The following is a 25,897-nucleotide window of genomic DNA, read 5'->3' as shown; positions in this document are numbered from 1 at the left end:
GTTTCTTTAAAGTGTTCCTTTAATTTTCGTGAGCAGTGTATTAATTTGACACATGAAACTGCATTATTAAGTAAAGCATATTTTATACATTTGAAAACTTAACTAGACCAATCTTGTGTTTATTATGTAGCTAATGGGTACCAGGGTCCCTTTGTTAAGAAAATCCTCAAAACTTACCAAGTACATTCATTTTGAACAACAACAAGAACATTTCTTAATATAGCATATTTTCATACAAATGAAGTAGCTCAAAGTGCTTTATAGGATAAAGAAAGAAAAAAGACAAAATATAAAAATAAAATTAGGCAATACTAATTAACATTGAATAAAAGCAAAGTCCTACTTTGAAGTACCAAAGGTATCAATTTAAAAAAAATGTGACTTCTGCATTTTTGTGGCATGCTTGTGACAACAATGATAAACTGAAAATAATACATTTCATCAGAGAATCCTGGAAATATTTTTTTCTAGGTAAAGATAAATTTCTTGCTCACTTCTCTGCTTGCAGAGACAATTGTTGGTGTAGTTATGACAACCACCCCCCCATATGAAGCAAGCTGCACATCGAGTGGCAGCTTAGTGAAAAGAGTTTTATTCTGCTTTATACCTACAATAATAAAAGTGTAATGAGCTGATTATACTACTGTATACTGTATAGTATTTTTTTTTGAGATTTTATTAATTTTATTGCAATCATTCCATACAAATCAATCAATTTTTACACAAAGTAGAATTGAGAACAAGTCGACCCCCACCCCTGAGAGAGAGAGCAAGGCCAATGGAGTAAAATTTAAGGCTTGTAAACATACCTAAATTGAAAGTTTGATAATCCAATAGAGATGAATGGAGAAGAAAAAGAAATACAGAAATAATTGCTTCATCTGTGCTTTAAGAGCTTATTTTAAAATATTACCGATTAGATCCTCCCATGTTTTGAAAAAAATCTGTACAGATCCTCTAACTGAGTATTTGATTTTTTCCAATTTCAAAGAGTATAAAACATCGGTTTCCCACTGACTTAAAAGAGAAGAGTTTGGATTCTTCCAGTTTAGCAGAATAAGTCTGCGTGCCAAAGGTGTAGTGAATGCATTTGCAGTTTGTTTGTCCTTCTCCACTTTAAACCCATCTGGAGGAACCCCAAACACAGCTGTTAATGGGTTAGGAGGGATTGTGAGACCAAGGCTGTCTGAAAGGTAATTAAAAATTTTGGTCCAGAATGATGTTAATTTGGTGCAGGCCCAGAACATGTGACCCAGTGAGGCTGGGACTTGATTGCAGCGTCGCAGGTTAGATCTTGTCCTGGAAACATTTTGGAGAGTTTTAGATGAGACAGATGTGCTCGATATATAATTTTGAGTTGAATAATTGTATGCTTTTGCGCATATGGAGCTCGAGTGAATTCTCTGCATTGCTACTTTCCACTCCTTTTCTGATATATTAATTGAGAGATCTTTTTCCCAGTGTCCTCTTGGATCTTTGAAAGGGAGGGACTGTAAAATGATTTTATATATTGCAGAGATGGTGTCTGAGTCCTTGAAATTGAGCAATATTTTTCCAGCATGGATGAGGGTGCAAGATGAGGAAAATCGGGAAGGTTCTGTTTAACAAAGTTCCTAATTTGAAGATAGTGAAAGAAATGTGTAGCTGGAATGTTAAATTTGGAATGTAATTGTTCATAGGATGCAAAGACGTTGTCTATATAAAGATCTCTAAGCAAGTTAATCCCAAATTTTTCCAGATATTAAAACTGCATATGTTTGTGAAGGTTGAAAGAGGTGGTTCTCTTGCAGAGGTGCCACAGATAAAAGCTTCTCCATCTTAAAATGCTTTCTACATTGGTTCCATATTCTAAGTGAGTGAAGCACAATTGGGTTATTAGTATATTGCCGATAACTGTATTTATTGGGCACAGAGCAGGAATATAAAGAAGTACTGCAGGATTTTACTTCTATTGGACCAAGCCTGTGTATGTTCTTCTATTTGTGTCCAGGTTTTTATAGCTTGTATGTTTGCTGCCCAGTAATAAAACTGGAAGTTAGGTAGAGCCATGCCACCTTCTGCCTTTTGTCTTTGTAGGGTCGCTCTTTGGATACGTGGATGTTTTGAGTTCCAAATAAATGAGGTTATTGTTGAATCTAATTGCTTAAAAATGATTTATTGATGTATATTGGGATGTTTTGAAATAAAAAAAGGAGCTTAGGAAGAATATTCATCTTAACAGTGTTAATTCTTCCAGCTAGAGTGAGATGAAGGGTTGACCATCTATGCAAGTCTTGCTTAATTTTTTCCATGCAGACGCCGTAATTTTGTTGATAAAGAGCTTTATGTTTACTTGTGATGTTTACCCCTAGGTATTTAAACTGTTCTGCAATGATAAAAGGTAGGGTATCTAATCTAATATTATATGCTTGAGAATTCACTGGAAAGAGTACACTTTTATTCAGATTAATTCTGAGACCAGAGATCTTTTGAAATTCTGTGAGTGCTGTTAAGACTGCAGGCACAGAATTTTGTGGGTCTGATATATACAGTACCATATCATCTGCATATAAGAAATTTTCTGTTCCAGTCCTTCTCTGATAATCCCTTTATCTGATCAGTATTTCAACAGTGTATTGCCAGTGGTTCAATGGCGATTGCAAACAGTAGCGGTGACAAGGGCATCCTTGTCTGGTACCACGTTCTAGTTTAAAGTAGTCTGAACAAATGTTGTTGATACAAACTGAAGCTTCTGGATTGGTATACAGTAATTTGATCCATGCACAAATGTTCGGGCCAAACCCAAATTTCTCCAATGTAGTAAAAAGGTATTTCCATTCAATCATGTCAAATGCTTTTTCTGCATCCAATGATAATAATATTTCTGGGGTGTTTGATTTAGTTGGTGAGTATATTACATTAAACAGGCGTTGAAGATTTGAAGATAAGTGTCGCCCCTTGATAAATCCCATTTGATCTTGTGATATTACCGAAGCGAGCACTTTCTCCATCCTTCTAGCTATGATTTTGAGAGTATTTTAACGTCATTATTCAAAAGTGAAATTGGTCTGTATGATGCACATTGTAATAAGTCCTTATTTTGTTTTGGAAAAATGGTGATTAATGCTTGGCTAAAAGTTTGAGGAAGAGTTTGATTGTCTCTGGCTTCTGTAAATGTTGCTAATAGGAGGGGAGCTAGCTGAGCGGAGAATTTCTTATAAAATTCTGCAGGGTAACCATCAGGGGCTGCTGCTTTCCCACCTTGAAGTGACTTTATAGCATGTAATAATTCTGATAACACCAGAGGTTTATCGAGTTCCTTCACACTAAAAGTGTCTATTTGTGGTATCTGTAATGTATCCAGAAATGCATTAGATTGTGTATTGTCTTCTTTAAACTCAGTAGAATATAAGGATTTATAGTAGTCTCTGAATGTGTGCATTATATTTTTGTGGTTGATGATTTTGTCTCCGTTCGTGTTGGTGATTACTGGGATTGCGTTGCGGACTTCTGCCCAATGTGTGTGTGAGAATGAGCCCTACATTGAGTGCTCTGGACAGAGAATGACTGCAATAACAGACACTACACTCTGCAACATTTGCACACATACAAAAATATATATAGTTACACATGGTAGAATTATATCAATATTAAGTTTTAAATATCTCCTGACAAATGACACATTTTCTAATAATAACTCAGACTGTAAAAAGAAATATTGTTAGGAGGTGCCTGGCTGGGTAAGAATACAAATAATAGTTTTCAAATGAAGGGGCCACAAGAAGTCAGCATATCCTGTTTACTATCATGTGTAATGCATGCATCAAAAAGGCACCACACTGGAGTGCCAGCATTACAGAGCATGTAACACTGCTGTTGGCAGGAATATTGGACCAGGATGTAGAGAGTGTGAGGTCCAAGAAGAGGCCTCAGAGGTGGCAACACCTCTTGGTGATGAACAGTGCACAGAACATGGCAATACTTGCTGTCTATCACAGCAGGTGCCTGAGAAGCTGCCTTCGAGCTCAAGCCCTTTAAGTTAAACAGAAAAAACAGAGGTAATGGGACACATATACATTACACATTAAACATTAAAAATTATTCTTTAAGAAATTAGATTCAATTATAATACTCATTTATTTGGAATTCAAAATATCTATGCATTCAAAGGGCAACTACAATGGCCTAAAGCAGAAGGGTGCACGGCACTACTTAATTTTCAATGTTATTACTCAGTGGCAAATACACTAGATAAAAAGACCTGAAATTGATTTTGTTTTTTGATTGTATGTACATATTGATGAATGTACACAAGCCTGGTCTGCCATAGAAATAAAATCTTGATGTACTGTACTTCTTTATATGTCCTGCTCTGTGCCCCAGCAAGTAAAAATTATTGTCTATATACTAATAATCTAAGTGTCTATAAGTCGCTCAGAATATGGAACCAATGCAGGAAGCACTTTAAGACAGAGAAGCTTTAATCTGTTGCACCTTTAAATGACTATCACTTTTTTTTTCTCTCTCAAACCTACACAGTATTTAATGCTTGGATAACATCCAGGATTAAAACCTTTAGAGAACACATCTTATGAACAATTACACTTCAAATTTACCTTTCAATCAACACAATTTTTCCACTATTTTCAAATCAGAAACTTTACTCAAAGGACCTGTACAATTTTCCTTACCTCCCATTTCTATTCCAGTGCCAATACTGATCAGTCTTGAAGATTCAGATAGCATCTCATTAATATATAAAAACTAAAGTATCTAGAGTATCTTCCTTTTAAAGTTCCCAGGTTAAAGGATCTGTCACTTAACATTTCGGAAAAGGAGTGGAAGGCAGCCATGCATAGAATACATTTCAGCTCCACAAAGCACTTAATCAATCTTTTATCAAGCACAAGATTCAAACTGTGAACATTGCAGTCTGGCTTCAGCATCAATGGGCCAATGTTTCAGGTGTGCACCAAATTAATATCATGCTGGACAAAAATCTTTGAATGCCTTTTAGGCAGACTTGGTGTCACAGTCACTCCTAATCCATTAACAGCTGAAGGACAAATTGATTGTGATTGCCGTTACCACATTACTAGCACATAGACTTATCTTGCTCAAATGGAAGAATCCCAGCCCACCTGTTATAGTTCAGGGGGTAGATACTCTATGCTATTTTAAATTGGAAAAAAATTAATTCTCACTTAGAGGATCTATTTAAACCTTTTTTTAAAATACGGCAAGATCTAATTAATCACATCTTAGAATAAGCATTTATATTGAGGAAAAGGACATTCTCCTTTCTTTGTTGTTTTTAATGATTTGCTCATGCTGTTTGGGTTCCTCTTTTTCTCAGGCAGATCAACTAGTGAAAGAACTATTCTAGTGTTTCTGGATAAAATACGGGGCAACAACTTGAACCCTAAAGTGATGCAGCATGACGGCCATGGGTCCATTGAGTGAGTAGTTGGAAGAAGAGTTTGGCAGCTTCTCAACTGGCAAAATGGATGCTCTGGAGAGTAAGTTGGAAAGATTAGGGTTTGGGGGGCTAAGACATCATAAGCAAACTGGTTTAATGTTGTGGGCACTGTATTGACAGGGGTTCAATAGCTATTTAAATACAGGCTGTAGGTTATTTGTGTTTTTGTTCATTTGTACTTTGAATCCTCATTATGATCATAAAGTCCTTGAGTGTATTTCTGTTAATGAAAGCGTTTTAATTTTTTTAAACTTTGCCTCCTTAATACGTTGTTAGTTTATGTGGGCTGCCACAAGGCCAGGTTCCCATCAACATATTATTTGAAACTCAGTACCATATACAAAATGGGTCTTAATACTCTTGCAAGATGCTCTTAGTGACTGCTTCTACATTTATCTAATGGGTTCAGGCCACTGAGTAAATAACATTGACAATCCTCTACAAAGCAAAAGACAGAACAGTAAGTTGCTTCATTTGACCCCCTGTGTGACCTTAAATATGCCACATAATGTGTAATTGCTCTATTTGTAAAAGTAAGCATTTTAGTAACAAGTACTATATTTTTTTCAACTATGAAGTTCCAAAGAAATGTTTACAAATGATATGAAAGCCACCATTATAATTTAAAGAATGTTTGAATGTGTTTTATATAATATTTGTGATTGTGATGCAAAACAGAAATTAGATATGTAATCTATAGCTGAGCTAGACCTTATTTCAGAAAGTAGCATATTATGGTACTTTACCTTTATAAAATCGATCCAGTTTGCCTCTTTTTTAAGTGCCATACTTGGTTTCTTCATCCCCCAGTGTTTTTTTCTTGATTCAGAAGCACCATAGAGTGGGAATGTTTTCATGATTTCTTGCTTCTCAAAAACTGTTCTGAACTTGCGAGCCACCTCAAAAATAAAATTAAAACCATACAGCAAAAGTATGATATTGCTCTCAGCCTAATGTACTAAGTATAAAGCACAGTGAAACAAAATATTCAGCAGAGAAAAAAAGAGAAACATGGAGAAAAAATCTGAAAAGGTCTGTAAATAGGGTTTTATCATTACTATATAACAAGATCTTTCATAGGTATCTCTTTATATGCTGTTTCCTGATGAAATTAATGTGATATGATCTAAATAAAAATATCAGCCTGCAAAACTGGTCACAAGGACACATTCAGAGGATTCCAAAAACAATATTAATAATGTGTTTTTATGTCCTTAAGTCAACCTTGAGATTTAGTTTATTACTTGTATTATGTATCCATATTCCTAGTATTTCAATTATATTTTTAAAATGTTGTTAATGTGTTTGTATATATGTGTATATATATATATATATGTGTATATATATATATATATGTGTATATATATATATGTGTATGTATATATATATATATATATGTGTATATATATATATGTGTGTATGTGTATGTGTGTATATATATATATATATATATATATATATATATATATATATATATATATACTGTATACAAGTGTATTTATTTAACAAGGGCATGTATATTTATATCATATTTATGAGAGAACAACACTACAAAAGTTTTACCAATGTAAACAATTCCATTTCATTAGCAGTATTTATAAGGTCTTCCATATTGTACTCAATCTCAAAGTGAAACACCAAAGACTGCAGTTGAAGTTTAAACTGTTCCACCTCCAGCTGGTGCAATGGCGGCACTAGAGAAGAACTGCCGTTGTGCAAACCTACAGTACAAACAAAGAAACACAAAACAAGTAATGATAAGAGGAAATGAACAATACAGTTTGTCCTACAGAAAATTTTTGAGACAAAGTGCCTATTTAAAAGAAAATATATAAGCAGTAGAAGTGCAGATGAGAGATGGCTGGCTGACTTAATCAACATCAAGCACTGCTGATATTTTCATGATTTATTATGAATTACCACCAACTAAAAGTACAGTGGATCACCACTCTTTCAGAATATGCATGGGTGTAGCCAGCTTCCCAGATGGGGTGGGTCTTTTTTCCATACAATTGGACCTTTTTTTAATTAGATCATACCATTTTGTTTATTTTCAACATGTGTTATATATTTTCCTGCTCTAATGGTTAAGACAGACCTAAATATTGAAATAGGAACATTTATTTTGTATTCTATTCAGTCTATAGCTTTGTCTATCATTATAATTCTTAAGACTGTCAAATTAGTGTTGATTTCAAAGCAAAATACAGTCAATGTTGTTGTTGATAACTGAAATAAATAACTGTAAAATAGGACACAGTATTTGATGTTACCAAAACATAATACTGTCTTACTTTCAGACCTGTAATGTAGAAGTAGTAACAACAAAAAACCTAAACGTTTTTTTTTTAAAGTCATTACAAGAAAGTAGCATTTTTTATCTTTGGGTGCTTCACATGTTTTTTCAATATTTCATCATGGTTTTCAAGAAATCTCATTGATGATAGGATGTTTCATGGGTGCACAGATTCACTATCACCTCTAAGACTACCAAACTGGTGACCACAGTAGAGCATGGCCTCCACCACTGACTTTAGTTGATGTCTGCTTTCTTTGATGTTTGTTTGATGCTCATTTTTTGTACAACACAACATAGACCCAACTGCTTGGTAATTCAATAGATTGGACAAACACCTAGGCTCTTTTGAATTCAACTTAATGACAAGCTTTGCGTTTATGCTTGCTTATAACCAGACATTTTATGACACTTAACAAATGAACAACTGATTAACGCCCCATGTGCATTCTGTTGCTTTCACTTCTAAAGAGAGCACAGTGGACACAAAAGGCACCATCAAGTTTTGCTCTGTACACCAACCAAGAACCTTATTTTTGAAGCCAACAGAATTTGAATGCTTAGTTACATCCACCAAGAAAGGTTGCTTGGTAGATACAGTTGTTTTGTTGGTATACAGTATCTGACTATCTGACATACTTCACACACTTTGGTTAATATCTACTAGCACTTTTGTGGTCTACATGTATAAAATTCTAAATCCCTAAACATTTCTTCACTCTTACTTGGTTTGTATTGTTGTGGTAGTGCACATGAATACAGGTGCAAATTTTCATCTGTAGAATTGCCTGTAATAGATTAGTTTATAAGTGCATAGTTTGTGCTGTTAAATATGTAGCCATATCAACTCTAACAGATACATATTTCAAAACATTATTAAATATATATAAACCCATCTGTCTAAATCTAGACCTTTTGGGCTAGGAGAAGCTAGATATGTCCCTGGCTGATTTTCATATTCATCATTGTCTAAAAAATTATTAAATGTCAAGTTCATATGTTAATCAGAATCTTGTGATATTCTCGATTATTCCATACTGAAAATGCAAATGTTACAGCATTGTTGCAGTATAACTTAAAATAATAACTTCTAATTTAAACTTACTTGATTTTTTCAAATGTCTCTGTCAATACCACTAACACCAAATACTAACCCCAACCGGCTGACAAACTCTGCTTATATTGCATGGATTTGTGTCAAAGTGTGAAAAGAAAAAAACCACTTTGAAATAAATAATCACATGCAAAATTGCAGTGATATAGAGTAAATAATTGAATCATTAACTTTTGAAAAACTACAACATAATAAATAAAAAATGTATTAAATTATAAAATTTCTGCTAGAGCAACATTTCTAAATGGTTCACTTTGAGCATGTTAAGAGTCCCAGGCTTAACCTCTTCAAGACGTGATTTGATGAAGCAGTATGGATCTCTTATACACCAGGTTTATGTGACTTTTTTCTTTATTTGCCTTTGTCTTTATCCCTCCGCTCTTCTTACTTTGATGAGCTGTTCTTGGAGGCTTACTGCTAGTTCTTTGTTCCATCTTTTTCATCAGTACTAACCAAATTGAACTGCTTGCTGAAAATGTTGATCTTCTGCTAGACTACTTCTCTAGTCTGGCATTGTTATCCTTCTTTGGCACTGTTCCAAAACACTCTCTTGCCAGGTAGTATTTGATGGCTGTCAGTGAAAGCACCTTTCTGCAGTAACTTGAACAACTACAAGCAATCTGTCCAGGTCTTCATCAAGCCTAGACCACTCCTTAGCATCACTTATTTTGGGCCACATAACTCTCTCTTTTATTACTTGGGGTGGAACTTTTGGAGTGGCACTAGAGGTTTCCTGCATGTGTCCTTGAGGAGAAGCAGGTGCTGAGAGATCTCAAGAACCATTATGTCCATCCTGCCCAGAGTTCTCCTGTGTATCAACAGATATTACATCTGTGCATTGCACCTGTATCCCTTCCTGTCCACATATTGATCTGCTCTGATGAGACTTTTTTGGTTTGGCATTTTAGTGGCACCAAGTGACAGGACAATGAAGTAAAAAGAAAACCTTGTATCATTGCACATTTCAATATCATGTTCCGGTGTTCTTGAACTATTCTTTAATGTGTTCAATGTTGGTAATAATGCATACGCTTAATGATAATTGCCTTAGTGTGTAGCCTATCTATTTTATCTGTAAAAGAGGACTTCTTTGTGTTGCAAGATATAACTGGCAAACTGTAGTCTACATTTCAGAGGCAATCACATAGAAATCATATGATCCCTGTTCTATTACAGGTTTTGAGAAATGTAGGTTATTTGTTGATAGATGCTTCTCACCATAAATTGGCTAAGAGGTCATGAATCACATGGTATAATTAAGATGATACTCAGATACACCCTATTTTCCTTATTTAATCGTCACAAATGACTGAATACATATTGTGATAAAGGCAAACCCACAAAATGAAGGTGCTTTTGTAAACAGAAAGTAAGTTAAATTAAATTAATATACAATTAACTTGTGATGCTCAAATATGTCTGACAAACACTTTTGCAAGATAGATAGGTGTTCAATCCATGCATCCTTTATTTTATGAAATACTGAGGGAAGCAGACTTTAGGCTCATAATGTGTGTGATGGATAGCTTCTTGGTAAGTGCATCAGGAGGAACCCAGGACCCACTGCACCAGCACAGGGTCTTACAATGTGTCCAAGGATTTCATCCCAATACCTAATGGCAGTCAAGGTGCCGTTGTTCAGCCTGTAGTCTGTGCGCACTCCATGGATATGCCTCCCTAGACCATCACTGAACCACCACCAAGCCGGTCATGCTGAACAATGTTGCAGGCAGCATAACGTTCTCCATGGCTTCTCCAGACACTTTCACATTTGTCACAGGGCACCAATGGTGGACCTGCCAATTCTGGTATTCTATGGCAAATGCAATCGAGCTACACAGTGCCAGGCAGTGAGCACAGGGCCCACTAGAGGACGCTGGGCCCTCAGGTCACCCTTATGAACTGTGTTTCTGATTGTTTGGTCAGAGACATTCACACAAGTGGCCTGCTGGAGGTCATTTTGTAGGGCTCTGGCAGTGCTCATCCTGTTCCTCCTTGCTCAATGGAGCAGATACCTGTCCTGCTGATTAGTTAAGGACTTTCTATGGCCCTGTCCAGCTTGCCTAGTGTAACTGCCTATCTCCTGGAATCTCCTCCATGCCCTCGTGACTGTGCTGGGAGACACAGCAACCTTCTGGCAATGACACATATTGATGTGCCATCCTGGAGAAGTTGGACTACCTGTGCAACCTCTGTAGGGTCCAAGTATAGCCTCATGCTACCAGTAGTGACACTGACCGTAGCCAAATGCAAATCTAGTGAAAAACAGTCTGAAAAGATGAGGAGGGAAAAATGCCAGTGGTCTTCACCTGTTAAACCATTCCTGTTTTGGGGTCATCTTTGGTTGCCTCTCTAGTGCACCTGTTGTTAATTTCATTAACACCAAAGCAATTGAACTGATCAACAACCTCCTCTGCTACTTAACTGACCTTTAATTTTTTGAGCTATATATATATATATATATATATATATATATATATATATATATATATATATATATATATATATATATATATATATATATATATATATATACACAAACCGATTCCAAAAAAGTTGGACACTATACAAATCGTGAATAAAAACTGAATGCAATGATGTGGAGGTGCCAACTTCTAATATTTTATTCAGAATAGAACATAAATCACGGAACAAAAGTTTAAACTGAGAAAATGTATCATTTTAAGGGAAAATATGTTGATTCAGAATTTCATGGTGTCAACAAATCCCAAAAAAGTTGGGACAAGGCCATTTTCACCACTGTGTGGCATCTCCCCTTCTTACAACACTCAACAGACATCTGGGGACCGAGGAGACCAGTTTCTCAAGTTTAAAATAGGAATGCTCTCCCATTCTTGTCTAATACAGGCCTCTAACTGTTCAATCGTCTTGGCCCTTCTTTGTCGACCTTCCTCTTTATGATGCACCAAATGTTCTCTATAGGTGAAAGATCTGGACTGCAGACAGGCCATTTCAGTACCCGGATCCTTCTCCTACGCAGCCATGATGTTGTGATTGATGCAGAATGTGGTCTGGCATTATCTTGTTGAAAAATGCAGGGTCTTCCCTGAAAGAGATGATGTCTGGATGGGAGCATATGTTGTTCTAGAACCTGAATATATTTTTCTGCATTGATGGTGCCTTTCCAGACATGCAAGCTGCCCATGCCACACGCACTCATGCAACCCCATACCATCAGAGATGCAGGTTTCTGAACTGAGCGCTGATAACAACTTGAGTTGTCCTTGTCCTCTTTGGTCCGGATGACATGGCGCCCCAGATTTCCAAAAAGAACTTCGAATCGTGACTCGTCTGACCACAGAACAGTCTTCCATTTTGCCACACTCCATTTTAAATGATCCCTGGCCCAGTGACAACGCCTGAGCTTGTGGATCTTGCTTAGAAATGGTTTCTTCTTTGCACTGTAGAGTTTCAGCTGGCAACGGCGGATGGCACGGTGGATTGTGTTCACTGACAATGGTTTCTGGAAGTATTCCTGAGCCCATTCTGTGATTTCCTTTACAGTAGCATTCCTGTTTGTGGTGCAGTGTCGTTTATGGGCACAGAGATCACAGGCATCCAGTATGGTTTTACAGCCTTGACCCTTATGCACAGAGATTGTTCCAGATTCTCTGAATCTTCGGATGATGATATGCACAGTTGATGATGATAGATGCAAAGTCTTTGCAATTTTTCGCTGGGTAACACCTTTCTGATATTGCTCCACTATCTTTCTGCGCAACATTGTGAGAATTAGTGATCCTCTACCCATCTTGGCTTCTGAGAGACACTGCAACTCTGAGAAGCTCTTTTAAACCCAATCATGTTGCCAATTGACCTAATTAGTGTTTATTGGTCTTCCAGCTCTTCGTTATGCTCAAATTTACTTTTTCCAGCCTCTTATTGCTACTTGTCACAACTTTTTGGGATTTGTTGACACCGGAAATTTTGAATCAACATATTTTTCCTTTGAAATTATACATTTACTCGGATTAAACGCTTGATCTGTCATCTACGTTCTATTACAAATAAAATATTGATATTTGCCATCTCCACATCATTGCATTCAGTTTTTATTCACAATTTGTTTAATGTCCCAACTTTTTGGAATCTGGTTTGTACATACATATACATATATACATATATATATACATATACATACAGTATATATATCCATCCATCCATCCATCCATTATCCAACCCACTGAATCCAAACACAGGGTCACGGGGTCTGCCGAGCCAATCCCAGCCAACGCAGGGCACAAGGCAGGAACCAACCCCGGTAGGGTGCCAACCACCAAAGTATATATATATACTATATATATATATGTATGTGTGTGTGTGTGTGTGTGTGTGTGTGTGTGTATATATATATATATATATATATATATATATATATATATATATATATATATATATATATATATATATATATATATATATATATATATATATATATATATATATAATAATGTTTGACCTCCTTTCGTCTTCGAACTGCCTTAATTCTACGTGGCATTGATTCAACAAGGTGCTGAAAGCATTCTTTAGAAATGTTGGCCCATATTGATAGGATAGCATCTTGCAGTTGATGGAGATTTGTGGGATGCACATCCAGGGCACTAAGCTCCCGTTCCACCACATCCCAAAGATGCTCTATTGGGTTGAGATCTGGTGACTGTCGGGCCATTTTAGTACAGTGAACTCATTGTCATGTTCAAGAAACCAATTTGAAATGATTCGAGCTTTGTGACATGGTGCATTATCCTGCTGGAAGTAGCCATCACAGGATGGGTACATGGTGGTCATGAAGGGATGGACATGGTCAGAAACAATGCTCAGGTAGCCCATGGCATTTAAACAATGCCCAATTGGCACTAAGGGGCCCAAAATGTGCCAAGAAAACATCCCCACACCATTACACCACCACCACCAGTCTGCACAGTGGTAACAAGGCATGATGGATCCATGTTCTCATTCTGTTTAGACCAAATTCTGACTCTACCATTTGAATGTCTCAACAGAAATCGAGACTCATCAGACCAGGCAACATTTTTCCAGTCTTTAACTGTCCAATTTTGGTGAGCTCGTGCAAATTGTAGCCTCTTTTTCCTATTTGTAGTGGAGATGAGTGGTACCCGGTGGGGTCTTCTGCTGTTGTAGCCCATCCGCCTCAAGGTTATGCGTGTTGTGGCTTCACAAATGCTTTGCTGCATACCTCGGTTGTAACGAGTGGTTATTTCAGTCAAAGTTGCTCTTCTATCAGCTTGAATCAGTCGGCCCATGTTTTTCCCTTTTCACACCATTCTTTGTAAACCCTAGAAATGGTTGTGCGTGAAAATCCCAGTAACTGAGCAGACTGTGAAATACTCAGACCGCCCGTTGGCACCAACAACCATGCCACGCTCAAAATTGCTTAAATCACCTTTCTTTCCCATTCTGACATTCAGTTTGGAGGTCAGGAGATTGTCTTGACCAGGACCACACCCCTAAATGCATTGAAGCAACTGCCATGTGATTGGTTGATTAGATAATTGCATTAATGAGAAATTGAACAGGTGTTCCTAATAATCCTTTAGGTGAGTGTATATACATATACATACACACACATATATATGTATATATATATATACATTATATACATATATATATATATATATACAATCCTTATATTTGCAATCAAGTTAGTGCACGCCCCAGTGCCTCTTGCACCGATCCCCAATGTCCAGGGCACACAGTTCAACTGCCTTTCTCCTGGCCGCCTCCAGTCCTCTCTCCAGCTCCGTCTCTCTTCCACCCAACTTCCGCTCCTGAATGAAGGGAGGCGGCCCCTTATATAGGAACCCGGATGGGCTCCAGCTGCTTCCCGGCATTCCTCCCGCAGGCACGCCCCAGTGTGGCGGAAGTGCCGCTGCGCACTCGAAGCCCTCCGGTGTTCCCTGTCTTCTTCCCCAGCACTTCCTGACGGGCGGAAGTGCTGGGCCCAGGTTTCTACAGGCACAGGGCGCCGCCTGGCAGTGGCCACGGGTCCCTACAGGACTGTGCTTCCAACCCCTTTACCCATGGCCCCAGCGTAACAGGGCGGTCGCCCTCGCGGTCTGGAGGAGGTACAAGCCCTCCTCCGTCCTCCTGGGCATCGCCACTATATATATATATATATATATATATATATATATATATATATATATATATATATATATATATATATATATATATATATATATATATATATATATATATATATATATATATATATACAGTATACTGCTCAAAAGAACTTGCACTTTTTAATCAGAGTATAGCATAAAGTCAATGAAACTTATGGGATATTAATCTGGTCAGTTAAGTAGCAGAGGGGGTTGTTAATCAGTTTCAGCTGCTGTGGTGTTAATGAAATTAACAACAGATGCACTAGAGGGGCAACAATGAGATGACCCACAAAACAGGAATGGTTTAACAGGTGGAGGCCACTGACATTTTTCCCTCCTCATCTTTTCTGACTGTTTCTTCACTAGTTTTGCATTTGGCTACAGTCAGTGTCACTACTGGTAGCATGAGGCGATACCTGGACCCTACAGAGGTTGCACAGGTAGTCCAACTTCTCCAGGATGGCACATCAATACGTGTCATTGCCAGAAGGTTTGCTGTGTCTCCCTGCACAGTCTCAAGGGCATGGAGGAGATTCTAGGAGACAAGCAGTTACTCTAGGAGAGCTGGAGAGGGCCATAGAAGGTCCATAACCCATCAGCAGGACCAGTATCTGCTCCTTTGGGCAAGGAGGAACAGGATGAGCACTGCCAGAACCCTACAAAATGACCTCCAGCAAGCCACTGGTGTGAATGTCTCTGACCAAACAACCAGAAAGACTTCATGAGGGTGACCCAAGGGCCCCATGTCCTCTAATGGGCCCTGAGCTCACTGCCCAGCAGCATGCAGCTCGATTGGTATTCGCCATAGAATACCAGAATTGGCAGATGCACCACTGGTGCCCTGTGCTTTTTACAGATTAGAGCAGGTTCACCCTGAGCACGTGACAGAAGTGAAAGGGTCTGGAGAAGCCATGGAGAACATTATGCTGCCTGTAACATCATTCAGCATGAGCAGTTTGGTGGTGGGTTAATGATTGTCTGGGGAGGCATATCCATGGAGGGTCACACAACTGGCATCATGTGGTGAGAGTATGCTGGCAGTTCCTGGAGGATGAAGGAATTGATACAATTGACTGGCCACCACACTTTCCTGACCTAAATCCAATAGAACACCTCTGGGACATTATGTTTTGGTCCATGCAATGCCACCAGGTTGCACCTCAGACTGTCCAGGAGCTCAGTGATGCCCTGGTCCAGATCTGGGAGGAGATCCCTCACAACACCATCTGTCATCTCATTAGAAGCATGCACCGATGTTGTCAGGCATGTATACAACAACACAGGGGCCATACAAAGTGCTGCGTACAATTTTGAGTTGCTGCAATTAAATTTTGGCAAAATGGACTAGCCTGCCACATAATTTTTTCACTCTGATTTTTGGGGAATTCAGGGCTCTGTAGGTTGATCATTTTCATTTCCATCAAACGATGTGGCATCCTTTCATTCCTAACACATTACCCAGTCTATATCAGTATAGATATCCAGGAGGATTTCTTTTTCCCATTGAGATCTGTTTTCAAAGTGTTCCTTTAATTTTTTTGAGCAGTTATATATATATATATATATATATATATATATATATATATATATATATATATATATATATATATATATATATATATATATATATATATATATATATATATGGTGGTCCAGATCTAATTATGCAATTTTCTTTACGCTATAACTTATTAAGTTTATTAAGAATTGTCTTCGTGCCGAACTGCAGTCGTCCCCGCATAAATCAAAGTCATCCAGACGATCTGGATCTGCATAATTAGATCTGGACCACCCTGTGTATATATTTTAAGGGAATGCTTAAAGTACACATCAGATTTTGATAATGAAAATATTCAAGTGGAAAATTTTTACTGAATTAATATTGTGTGATACTCCACTTTAAATGGAGAAAGACAAACAAACTGTGATTGCATTCACTACACTGTTGGCACGCTAGACTTATTCTGATACTGGAAGAACCCAAACTCTCCTCTTTTAAGTCAGTGGGAAACTGATGTGTTATATTATTTAAAATTGGAAAAATCAAATACTCAGTTAGAGGATCTGTGCAGACTTTTTCAAAACATGGCAGGATCTAATCAGTAATATTTTGAAATGAGTATTTTTAAAAGCCTTAAAAAATGATGCAACTACAGTCAATGGAAACCAAAAATACTAATCCACTGAGGACTGAGTTCAACATCACATCAAAAATCAAAGTCAAAAATTGAAATCACAGGCTGGTCCAAGTTGCATGTGTTTCATCATGGCAACTCATAATGTGACTCTGTAGTGTGTACTGCACCCACATGCCTGTATGCACTCCCAACAATGTCTGGGCATGCTCCTGACGAGACAACGGGTTGCGTCCTGGGGATCTCGTTCCAGACCTGGATCAGGGCATCAGTGAGTTCCTGTATAGTCTATGGTGCTACTTGGAGGTGTTGAATGCACCAAGACATATAACATCTCAGAGGTACTCAGATTCAGATCTGGGTAACGTGTGGGCCAGTCAATCACATCAATGCCTTCATCTAAGAACTGCCTAAACTCTATGGCCTACTGCACTAACTGTATGGCTTAGAGGACTCCATTCTAGTAGCTAACAGCATTCACAGTACCATTACCTAGCAAGTGGAGTTCTGTGCAACTCTCCAGGTATATGCCTCCCCAGACCATCACTGACCCACTTCCAAACTGGTTAAGCTGGATGATGTTGTAGGCTTCATGCCATTCACCACGGCATCTCTAGACTCTTTCACGTCTGTCACATGTGTTCATTGTGAGCCTGCGCTCATCTATGAAGAGAACAGACCGCAATGGCAGAGCTGCCAATTTTGGTATCCTCCAATGAATGTCATTCGAGCTACACAGAGATGGGCGATGAGCACAGGTCCCACTAGAGGATGTCGGGCCATCGTGCCACTCTTATGAAGTCCATTTCTGACAGTTAGGTCAGAAACATGCACACCAGTAGCCAGCTGGAGATCATTTTGAAGGGCTCTGACAGTGCTCCTCCTGTTCCTCCTAGCACAAAGAAGCAGATACTGGTCTGCTGCTGGGTTGATGCCCTTCAATGCCCTTCCAGCTCTCCTCATGTAATGGACTGTCTGCTGGTATCTCCTCCATGCTCTTTAGATTGTTCTGGGAGACACAGCAAACCTTCTTGCAACAGCACATATAGATGTGCCATGCTGGAAGTGCTGAACTACCAGTGCAACTTGAATCTGCTCCAGGTACCGCCTCATGCTATCAGTAGTGACAAGGACACAAGCAAAACGCAAAACTGGAGAAGAATCAGTCAGGAAGGATAAGGAGACCGAAATTATCTGTGTCCACCACCTGCAAAACCATTCCCTTTTTGGGGCTGTCTTGCTGTTGCCTCTCCAGCTCACCTGTTGTCACTTTAATTTGCACCAAAGCAGGTGAAACTGATTGACAATCGCTTATGCTTACTAACTGGACAGATAGATATCCCTGAAGCTTAATTGAGTTGCTGTTAGACTGTGATGATTAAGTGTGTCCTTAAATTTTTTTGAGCAGTGTATATTACATAAGTTATAATATCTATATATACAGTATATAAAATTGTAAGGTTTCTCTGCCTATCATGCAAAAACTCATGCATCCCTGGCCTTTGAAACTTGATCTTGGAGTCAATCAACAGCGTATGCCATCACACACCCAATGTGGTCCATGACTTCTGTGGAGGGCAGGAATGAAATCTAGCTTCAAGTCCCTCTCACAGGTGGCACAGTGTGAATTTGAGGAGTTGCTGTTTTTTAATTTAGGCAGTTCATATCCAATATATTTTTCTGGGTCAGTGGTTGCAAGGCTTTCAGTATAGTTAATGTTTAAATCTATATTGCTACATTTTTTTCAGACGATGATGATTTGAGGTAGCAGCATTAACAACTACAACACGATTTCAGCTCAGATGTATAATTACTGTGAAAAATGGGAGCAGATCATTGCAGAGAAAATTATAAATTCATTGAGAAAACATTTTTACTACAAACCTCTCGCTTTTTGTGTTTATGAGAATTAAATTAAGATTTTTTGGTCCAGCGTCTACTGCCTCACTGGTACTAGAAAATTCTCACATATGATATAATGTTCAACTCATCTTGATGTCTAGTTATATAAGACATTGAAATTTTTGGGGTTCTCTCTATTTTTGGCCTTCTAGACTCAAAAACCCCATATTTGTAGGCCATTTTCGACCATATTTTGTGAGAAAATTAACCCCTTATGATAAAGATTAAACCAATAGGTATCTTAAGCAAAAATGTCCAGAAGGACTTGAATTTGTACATGCCACATCAACAAGCCACAGGGGGTTCACTCCTTAAATGGGATACAAGGAGTAAAATTTAGTTCTTTTCACAAAACTGTTAAAAAATGGGGATCTGCAAAAAAGGCATGTGGTGTGTCATTTTATGCTATTTTGAGGTTGTGTTCACAAATATGATAATATTTTTAATACTTATTTCTTTTCCGGTTGTCCAGACCCTCGAAGGGTCAATCCCAGAAGGTTAAAAATGACAATTTCAAACATAACATTATCTCAAGATCAATAAGTATGAATATGATTTTCTTTTAGCCTTTAACAGGGATCTAACACCTCTATGGACCTTTCTCAGAGGGTGAAAAAAATGGCAAATTCTGCAATCAAGAATATTTAAACTTTAAATGTTTAAAATTGAAGCAGACACTTTAAAATGTCAAATATCTGACATAGCTACTTTTGTTTATTATGTACATCATAAAGTAAATCATAACAATTCTTATAAACATCCCAAATTAGGGCTGCTTATGCTAATTCAGATTTTTTACCTGTAAATCCACTTTGACTAGATACAGGAGTACAGAGGAGGGTCAATGATTTTAGGATAGATGTATTATTGCTCAGGATGATGTTGTCACTGGTGTCCTCAAATCCATCTGAACTTGAAATGCTTGTTATGAGCTCCTCAGACAAAGGGAGGTACTGTAGCACCTTAATGTAAAGTGAAAAGAGCTCAATGAAAATGGACAGTTGCAATTCCATACTTACAACTGTCCTCTTACATAATTCTTATCACATTTTTCAAGTCTGATCCACTCCATACCCTTTTACAGTCTGTACGATTAATAATAGATTGGAGTGGTGACTCTGAGGCTAGGGATCTGCACTGGCAATTGGAAGGTTGCCGGTTCGAATCCCGTAAATGCCAAAAGTGACTCTGTTCTGTTGGGCCTTTGAGCAAGGCCCTTAACCTGCAATTGCTGAGCGCTTTGAGTAGTGAGAAAAGCGCTATATAAGTGCAAAGAATTATTATTAACTAGTAAAGCCAATAAATAAGACATTTTCAAATGTTTTTACTTGAGCAACACTTTTAAATTAGTAATCACAGAAACCCACTAACTATATCTACAGCTTTTGTCAACATCATTCTCCAATATCTGTACTTCAAATGACCATAACAGAAAAACTCAATAACTTGCCTAAAAACACAGTACCATTGTTTAACATACTCAGCAAATTACTCAGAAATTGAGAAAAACTAAGAAGAATGGTTTTTCTTTGGCTGGATAAGGAAGATTAATTGTATTCTACAAGGTGAATGTTGTAAAAAAATATTAAATCAACCTACAGGTGGAAATGCAGCCAAACATGCATAACAAATGTGTAGGAAACAGAAAAGAGCAGGAAAGACACACTAGTCTGGTAAAATAGTTTATTGTTAAAAACATATGTACTTACTAACAAAGTATTATCATCTCCATTAATTTCATTCCCAGTAAGAGTTTGCTGTTGCAGCCTGCTGAGCTGATTTGACCAAGTCTCCCTATCCCTGGCACTTTCCATCAGACCCTCATGGAGAATATCCAGATACTTAAGGATAGTCAAGAGCTAATCCCTCAAGCAAGTCTTGTGTCTGTCATTCAATATTCTTCCAGCAGGTCATGCCTTGTACATCATATAGCAAGTGGACATCATACAAGTCCAATCCACTTGAAGTGGCTCCTCAATACCGAGTCTTAGCAATTTTACTCCAAGATCCTCCCATATTGCTGAGTTCCAATCACAGAGATTAAGCACAGCAACTTGGCACAGGAACTATATATAGTTTCTGTAATATTATTTTTATGAAGATGCAATTTGGAATTTTAACATGCATCTCATATTGTCTCTGTAGCATTACAGGTTGATAGACTTTTCTAGTTACAACATCAAGTCACCGGTATAAAATGGAAGCACTGTTATACAACTTAACGTAATATTGGGATAAATCACTACTCATGCTTTATTTAAATTCTGACATTTTACAATTTGGTTTTGACACTTTCTCTGTTTTCTTTTAGATTTGATTTTTGTTTTCTGTTTTAGCATTAGTAGTTTCAATCACTTGAATTCCTGTTAATGATTTTTTCAACGATTCCGACTATTTTTCTGGTACTTTTTCTCCAGTCATCTTGTAGTCCCATCCTTTTTTGCCTGTACTGTTTGCATCAATACTTGACTTCCAACTAGCAGTTAATTTATGTGATTTTTTTCCAAATTAGTACAGAACAGAATGTATTTTAGCACACGGTATCAGGATTGTACAAATATTCCAAATTATTTTATTATTTATCATATTTATCACTATTTCAAAGACATTACATTGTGTATTTATTTCTTCATTGGTTCAGCTATATTATGTGCTTATTTTTATGGTCACTGCTTTTTTAGAGAGCTTCTGGTTGCTATGATGCTACAGTACCCAGCTGTTATGCATGTAATGTACATGCCTTGTGAGCCGTGAACTTCACGTTGGCCATTTTATAAAAGATGGCCGTACACATTAAATAGCATCTAAATCATGAATCACAAATCACTAAGAAGAACAGATTTCATAAAAACTTGTTGTACTTGTTTTTGAGTGCTCTCCTTGTTAGGAAAATCAGCTCTTTACCCCAGTTTAGCTTTTGATTTTGAATTTAGTGTAATTCCTTTAGATAGAGGATTTCCAGAAATGTAAAATATCATAATCAAAGAATTTCCAGGAAGGGGCTAGGACTAACTTTGCAGCAATGTCACCTAAAGAGAATAGTCTCTGCTGGAATATGTAAAGTAGAAAGGGAATGTTAAATAAGAAAATATAAAGCAGGCTGATAGCGATGGCACGGTAAATGACAGAAAATATTGGGCAGGACATTCAGAACCAGGAAAGAAAGGGGAAGACAATTTGCACAGGGCTTTGTATCCCCAGGGATGCTAGATGGCAGCCCCTACACACAACCCAGATTATGGCACTGCCTCAGATTCCCACAGGGCACCTTGGGAAATGGAGGTTGTCGACTCAGTCCTGTTGGGTTCTGTGGGTGTTGCCAGAGGGTGCAGTGGGGACTGACAAGCCCTACTTTGTCAGGCTCCAACCTCACCTGGAAGGGTTTCCGAACCTCAGCTTCAAAACACTGAAAGCGCATCTGGGTGTTACATAAAAGGAGCTGCCTGCTACAACTCTGAGAGCCAGAGTCAGGAGGAAGAGGACACAGCGTGCTGGAGGAACAGAACAAAGCCTGAGAGAGAGAGAAAAGACAGAGCTTCAGAGTGGCAGTGTATTGGGACTGTGTTTGTCATTGTAGCGTGGGAAAATCTTGCTGAGGGAAGAGTTTCCCACGCATAAAATCCTTTGTGTTTGCAAACCTGTGTCTGAACCTGTGTGTTGGAGAGTTTGGGAACTGCAGCACCCTCTGGTGACCACAATAAGAATACAAATACCAGGATCACTTAAGGGATGAAAGTGACAAACAGGGTCAGTGGCCAAAGGCATATCAAAAAGTTTGCAAATAGTAAGGTATAGGTGATCTGCAAATTTGAATTGAACAAGATGATTTCTTGGATTTGGTAAAGGTAGATTAGGTCGCATTTCCTTTAGAAATATGTCTGCACTTGGCTGCTGAGCCGCTATAAAAAAAGAATGCACTTATTATTATACAATAAGCTGGCATGCCTTTTGCATTAATCTATTGATGTCCAGGACATTCCCGAATTATGCCTAGGATAATGCCTACTACTCCCTTTGAAGAGTACATAGATGATTATGGGAGACCCCTGTGAAAAATAGCCAGATGGCAGACTAGAGATCTAGTCAATGGTGTGTCCCATCTGGGAGGTTACTACTAAGAACACTCTGTTGATAAGTGAACAAAAGAGAGCCAAAGGGCAATGTGGTTTGGAAGTCAGCTCCCCAGCCACAAGAATCTCAGTATAGGTTGTGGCTGTGCTTCAGACACCTTACTTGGTGCTTGCTGTTGTAAATATAAATATGATTAAACAGAAGGAGTCACATGGGACTGCCAGTGGTAAACTCTGGTATAAGGCTGTATTTCTCATGGGATCTTGTGCTCTTGTCAAAGCACATATGACACCAGAAGTGCTCCTGTGTCTGGCCTTAAATTGACCTCTAGCCCCTTTTTCAGACAAAATTGAATATACGTGAGGGGTAAGGACAACAGCCAGCCTGGGGAGGTGAAAAATGAGCAAAAGGGAAAAAGGCCAGGCACCAAAAGAACCTTGGAAGTGGTGTTTTGTGAATCCCGTTAGAGGCTTAATTGTTGTTTATAGTTTACCTATCTATGTCTGTTCACATAAATCTGCTATTACTTTTCTGCTATTACCAATAAACATATGTTTCCTTAATTTGGAAACAGTCTCAATGTTATTCTGGACACAAGGCTTGCCCGGGAGCAGATCCCAGTAGCCACTCACAATATACCAGTGTGGTATTCAATACACTTTGTTGCTTTTAATTGGGAGTGTAAACTAACATTTAAATTACAAGTGCAACCTATCATTAGTGTAATAATTTATTTTTATATCTTTGATGCATTAGAAGGAAGGATTTAACAGTTTCAGTATGGTACAATTCTTAAAAAGTACCTTATTGAGACACATGATTAGCTGCATTGATGAATATGACTGTAAAATGGCAATCCTCTAAAAAACAATAAATTTGTAACCTTGTGTGATTAATAAAACAATAGCAGTGGCATTCGGCACACTTTATGAAAGGTGCTATATAAAATATAAATTTGTTAATGTACTTTGGGGATGATATGATGACATTTTGTTTGTGCTATTGCCTTACTAAGCTAGAATCCTAGATTCATATCCTGGCCTGGGCACTGTCAGTATGGATTTTGCCATTCCCCTGTGTACACATTTTTTTCCCTTAGATACTTCCATTTTTCTTCCACATCCCAAAGACATGTTTGTTGGATTATTTGTCCACTATTAGTAATTATGAGTGTGTATACAGTATGTTTGTGCTCTGTGATAAACTGGGGTCCTGCCTTGCACCAGAGGCTGCCAGGATAGATTCCAACTGCTGTGATAGTGAACTAGATTAGGCAGATAGATAATGGATGAATGTTATTCTAAGTATTGTGGTTGCATTTTGTTTTATTTGTGTGCTTTATTTTCAAATGTCATTATTTGAGAGGAGAGTATAGTTTTAAAAAATAGTTTAGAAAACTGTACTTTATTGTCAACTTTCTTATTAGATTCTATTCTTCCTAACAGGATGTCATTCTTGTAGCCTGCAAACTATGATGAAAATGTCACCAAGTTTCTATATTTTTTCAATTTTTCTTTGTCTTCCATTGCCTTTTTCAAATAACTTAATTTTCCAAATAAGGCAGTTTAAAAGCATAACCTGGATGCATATAGCAGCTTTGAGGCAAATATCCATTACATTGATATGACTGTTGTAATTGACCAGAATTCTCAACATTGTATACTACTGCCTTATTCACTACAAAAAATCCAGTTCCTCCTCATATGTAGTAAAAGACAAAAGATATAATTATTGAGCTAATATCACAAACCACTCATCTGTTGATCTGATCATCTTGAAAGTTAGTATTTGGAACAGTAGCACTAAAACATTTTAGTCTCAAAATTATTTCAACTAGAAGGTTAATTTTGCTTTAAAATATTTTAAAGAAAATAATACTAAGTATATTGTTAATTTAGTGTACACACACCAACAAACTGTCTAATAAGCTGGCTTTGAATTTGCTCTGTGGTGATTTTATTATTTGGTTTGCAGTGTGCTGATTTATGGCCATTATTTTCTACTCTAAATGCATCGAAAATCTGAAAAACAACAAAAAATAAAATAAAACTGATCTGAAATTCTGCTTGTCTATTTTTTAAGAAGGAAACCAATTATGAAGATTTTCTTTAAATCAGTCTGAATTGTACCTGCAGATAGCTATGAATGGTCTTGACAGAGTGAAAGTGGCATACTAGCCACTGAAGGTAAATCACCACATCTTCCACAGTTGCAGCACCGCTTGATGTCCCTTTCCCAGTAAAGAGATTTTCTCTTGCCACAGCAAGTCTTCGAGCCCTCTGAACAGAATCATCATATTCCTTCATGATGTTTCCAATGTGTTTCTGCCAAGAAGAACAAGTATTAAGTTGATGCTATTATTAGTGTGTTCACTCATTAAGTAACATGCTACTAGAGCATATACAGTCAAAACATACACAAATACACACATTTTCTGAAACACGTATTTAGTGTTTAGGTTTAGGTTTAAATGCTGTGAATAAGAATAAGATTAGTGACATTATGATGTTTTTTTAAAAGATGCTGTTTAGAACAAGGATGTAACAAAATAGTTCAAATAATAAAAGATATGAATGAAAAAGTAATCATTGTATTATTTTTCAGCAAACTGTATCAAAGAGGCAGACCATTAAACAGTTTTATTCTATTAGGAATTTTACTATCTAAAATAACATTATATTGTGCATTATCACTTAAACAAAATGTTTTGTAGGCTAATAATATTTATCTCAGTACCTAAAGGTGATTCAACAGGTGAAATGTATTAAATAG

General features: G+C 37.5%; 1 protein-coding gene across 1 annotated transcript in view; it reads right to left on the bottom strand.

Moving 5' to 3' along the window:
• Positions 1–25,897, bottom strand: part of si:ch73-242m19.1 — a gene marked incomplete at its 3' end in the record, with an annotated part of 117,145 nt that overhangs the window by 75,114 nt on the left and 16,134 nt on the right. Inside the window, exons 6-10 of the mRNA XM_039749762.1 lie at positions 25,255–25,449; positions 19,854–20,016; positions 7,022–7,179; positions 6,205–6,357; positions 3,820–4,011 (exon numbers count right to left, since the gene is read on the bottom strand). Of these exons, the coding sequence (XP_039605696.1) occupies positions 3,820–4,011; positions 6,205–6,357; positions 7,022–7,179; positions 19,854–20,016; positions 25,255–25,449 (861 nt within the window). The remainder of the gene's footprint in view (positions 1–3,819; positions 4,012–6,204; positions 6,358–7,021; positions 7,180–19,853; positions 20,017–25,254; positions 25,450–25,897) is intronic.

Source organism: Polypterus senegalus, chromosome 3 (assembly GCF_016835505.1).
Source record: "Polypterus senegalus isolate Bchr_013 chromosome 3, ASM1683550v1, whole genome shotgun sequence".
Taxonomy (NCBI): domain Eukaryota; kingdom Metazoa; phylum Chordata; class Cladistia; order Polypteriformes; family Polypteridae; genus Polypterus; species Polypterus senegalus.
Note: the sequence above shows the minus strand (reverse complement) of the source record. Positions and strands in the feature narration are given on the sequence as shown.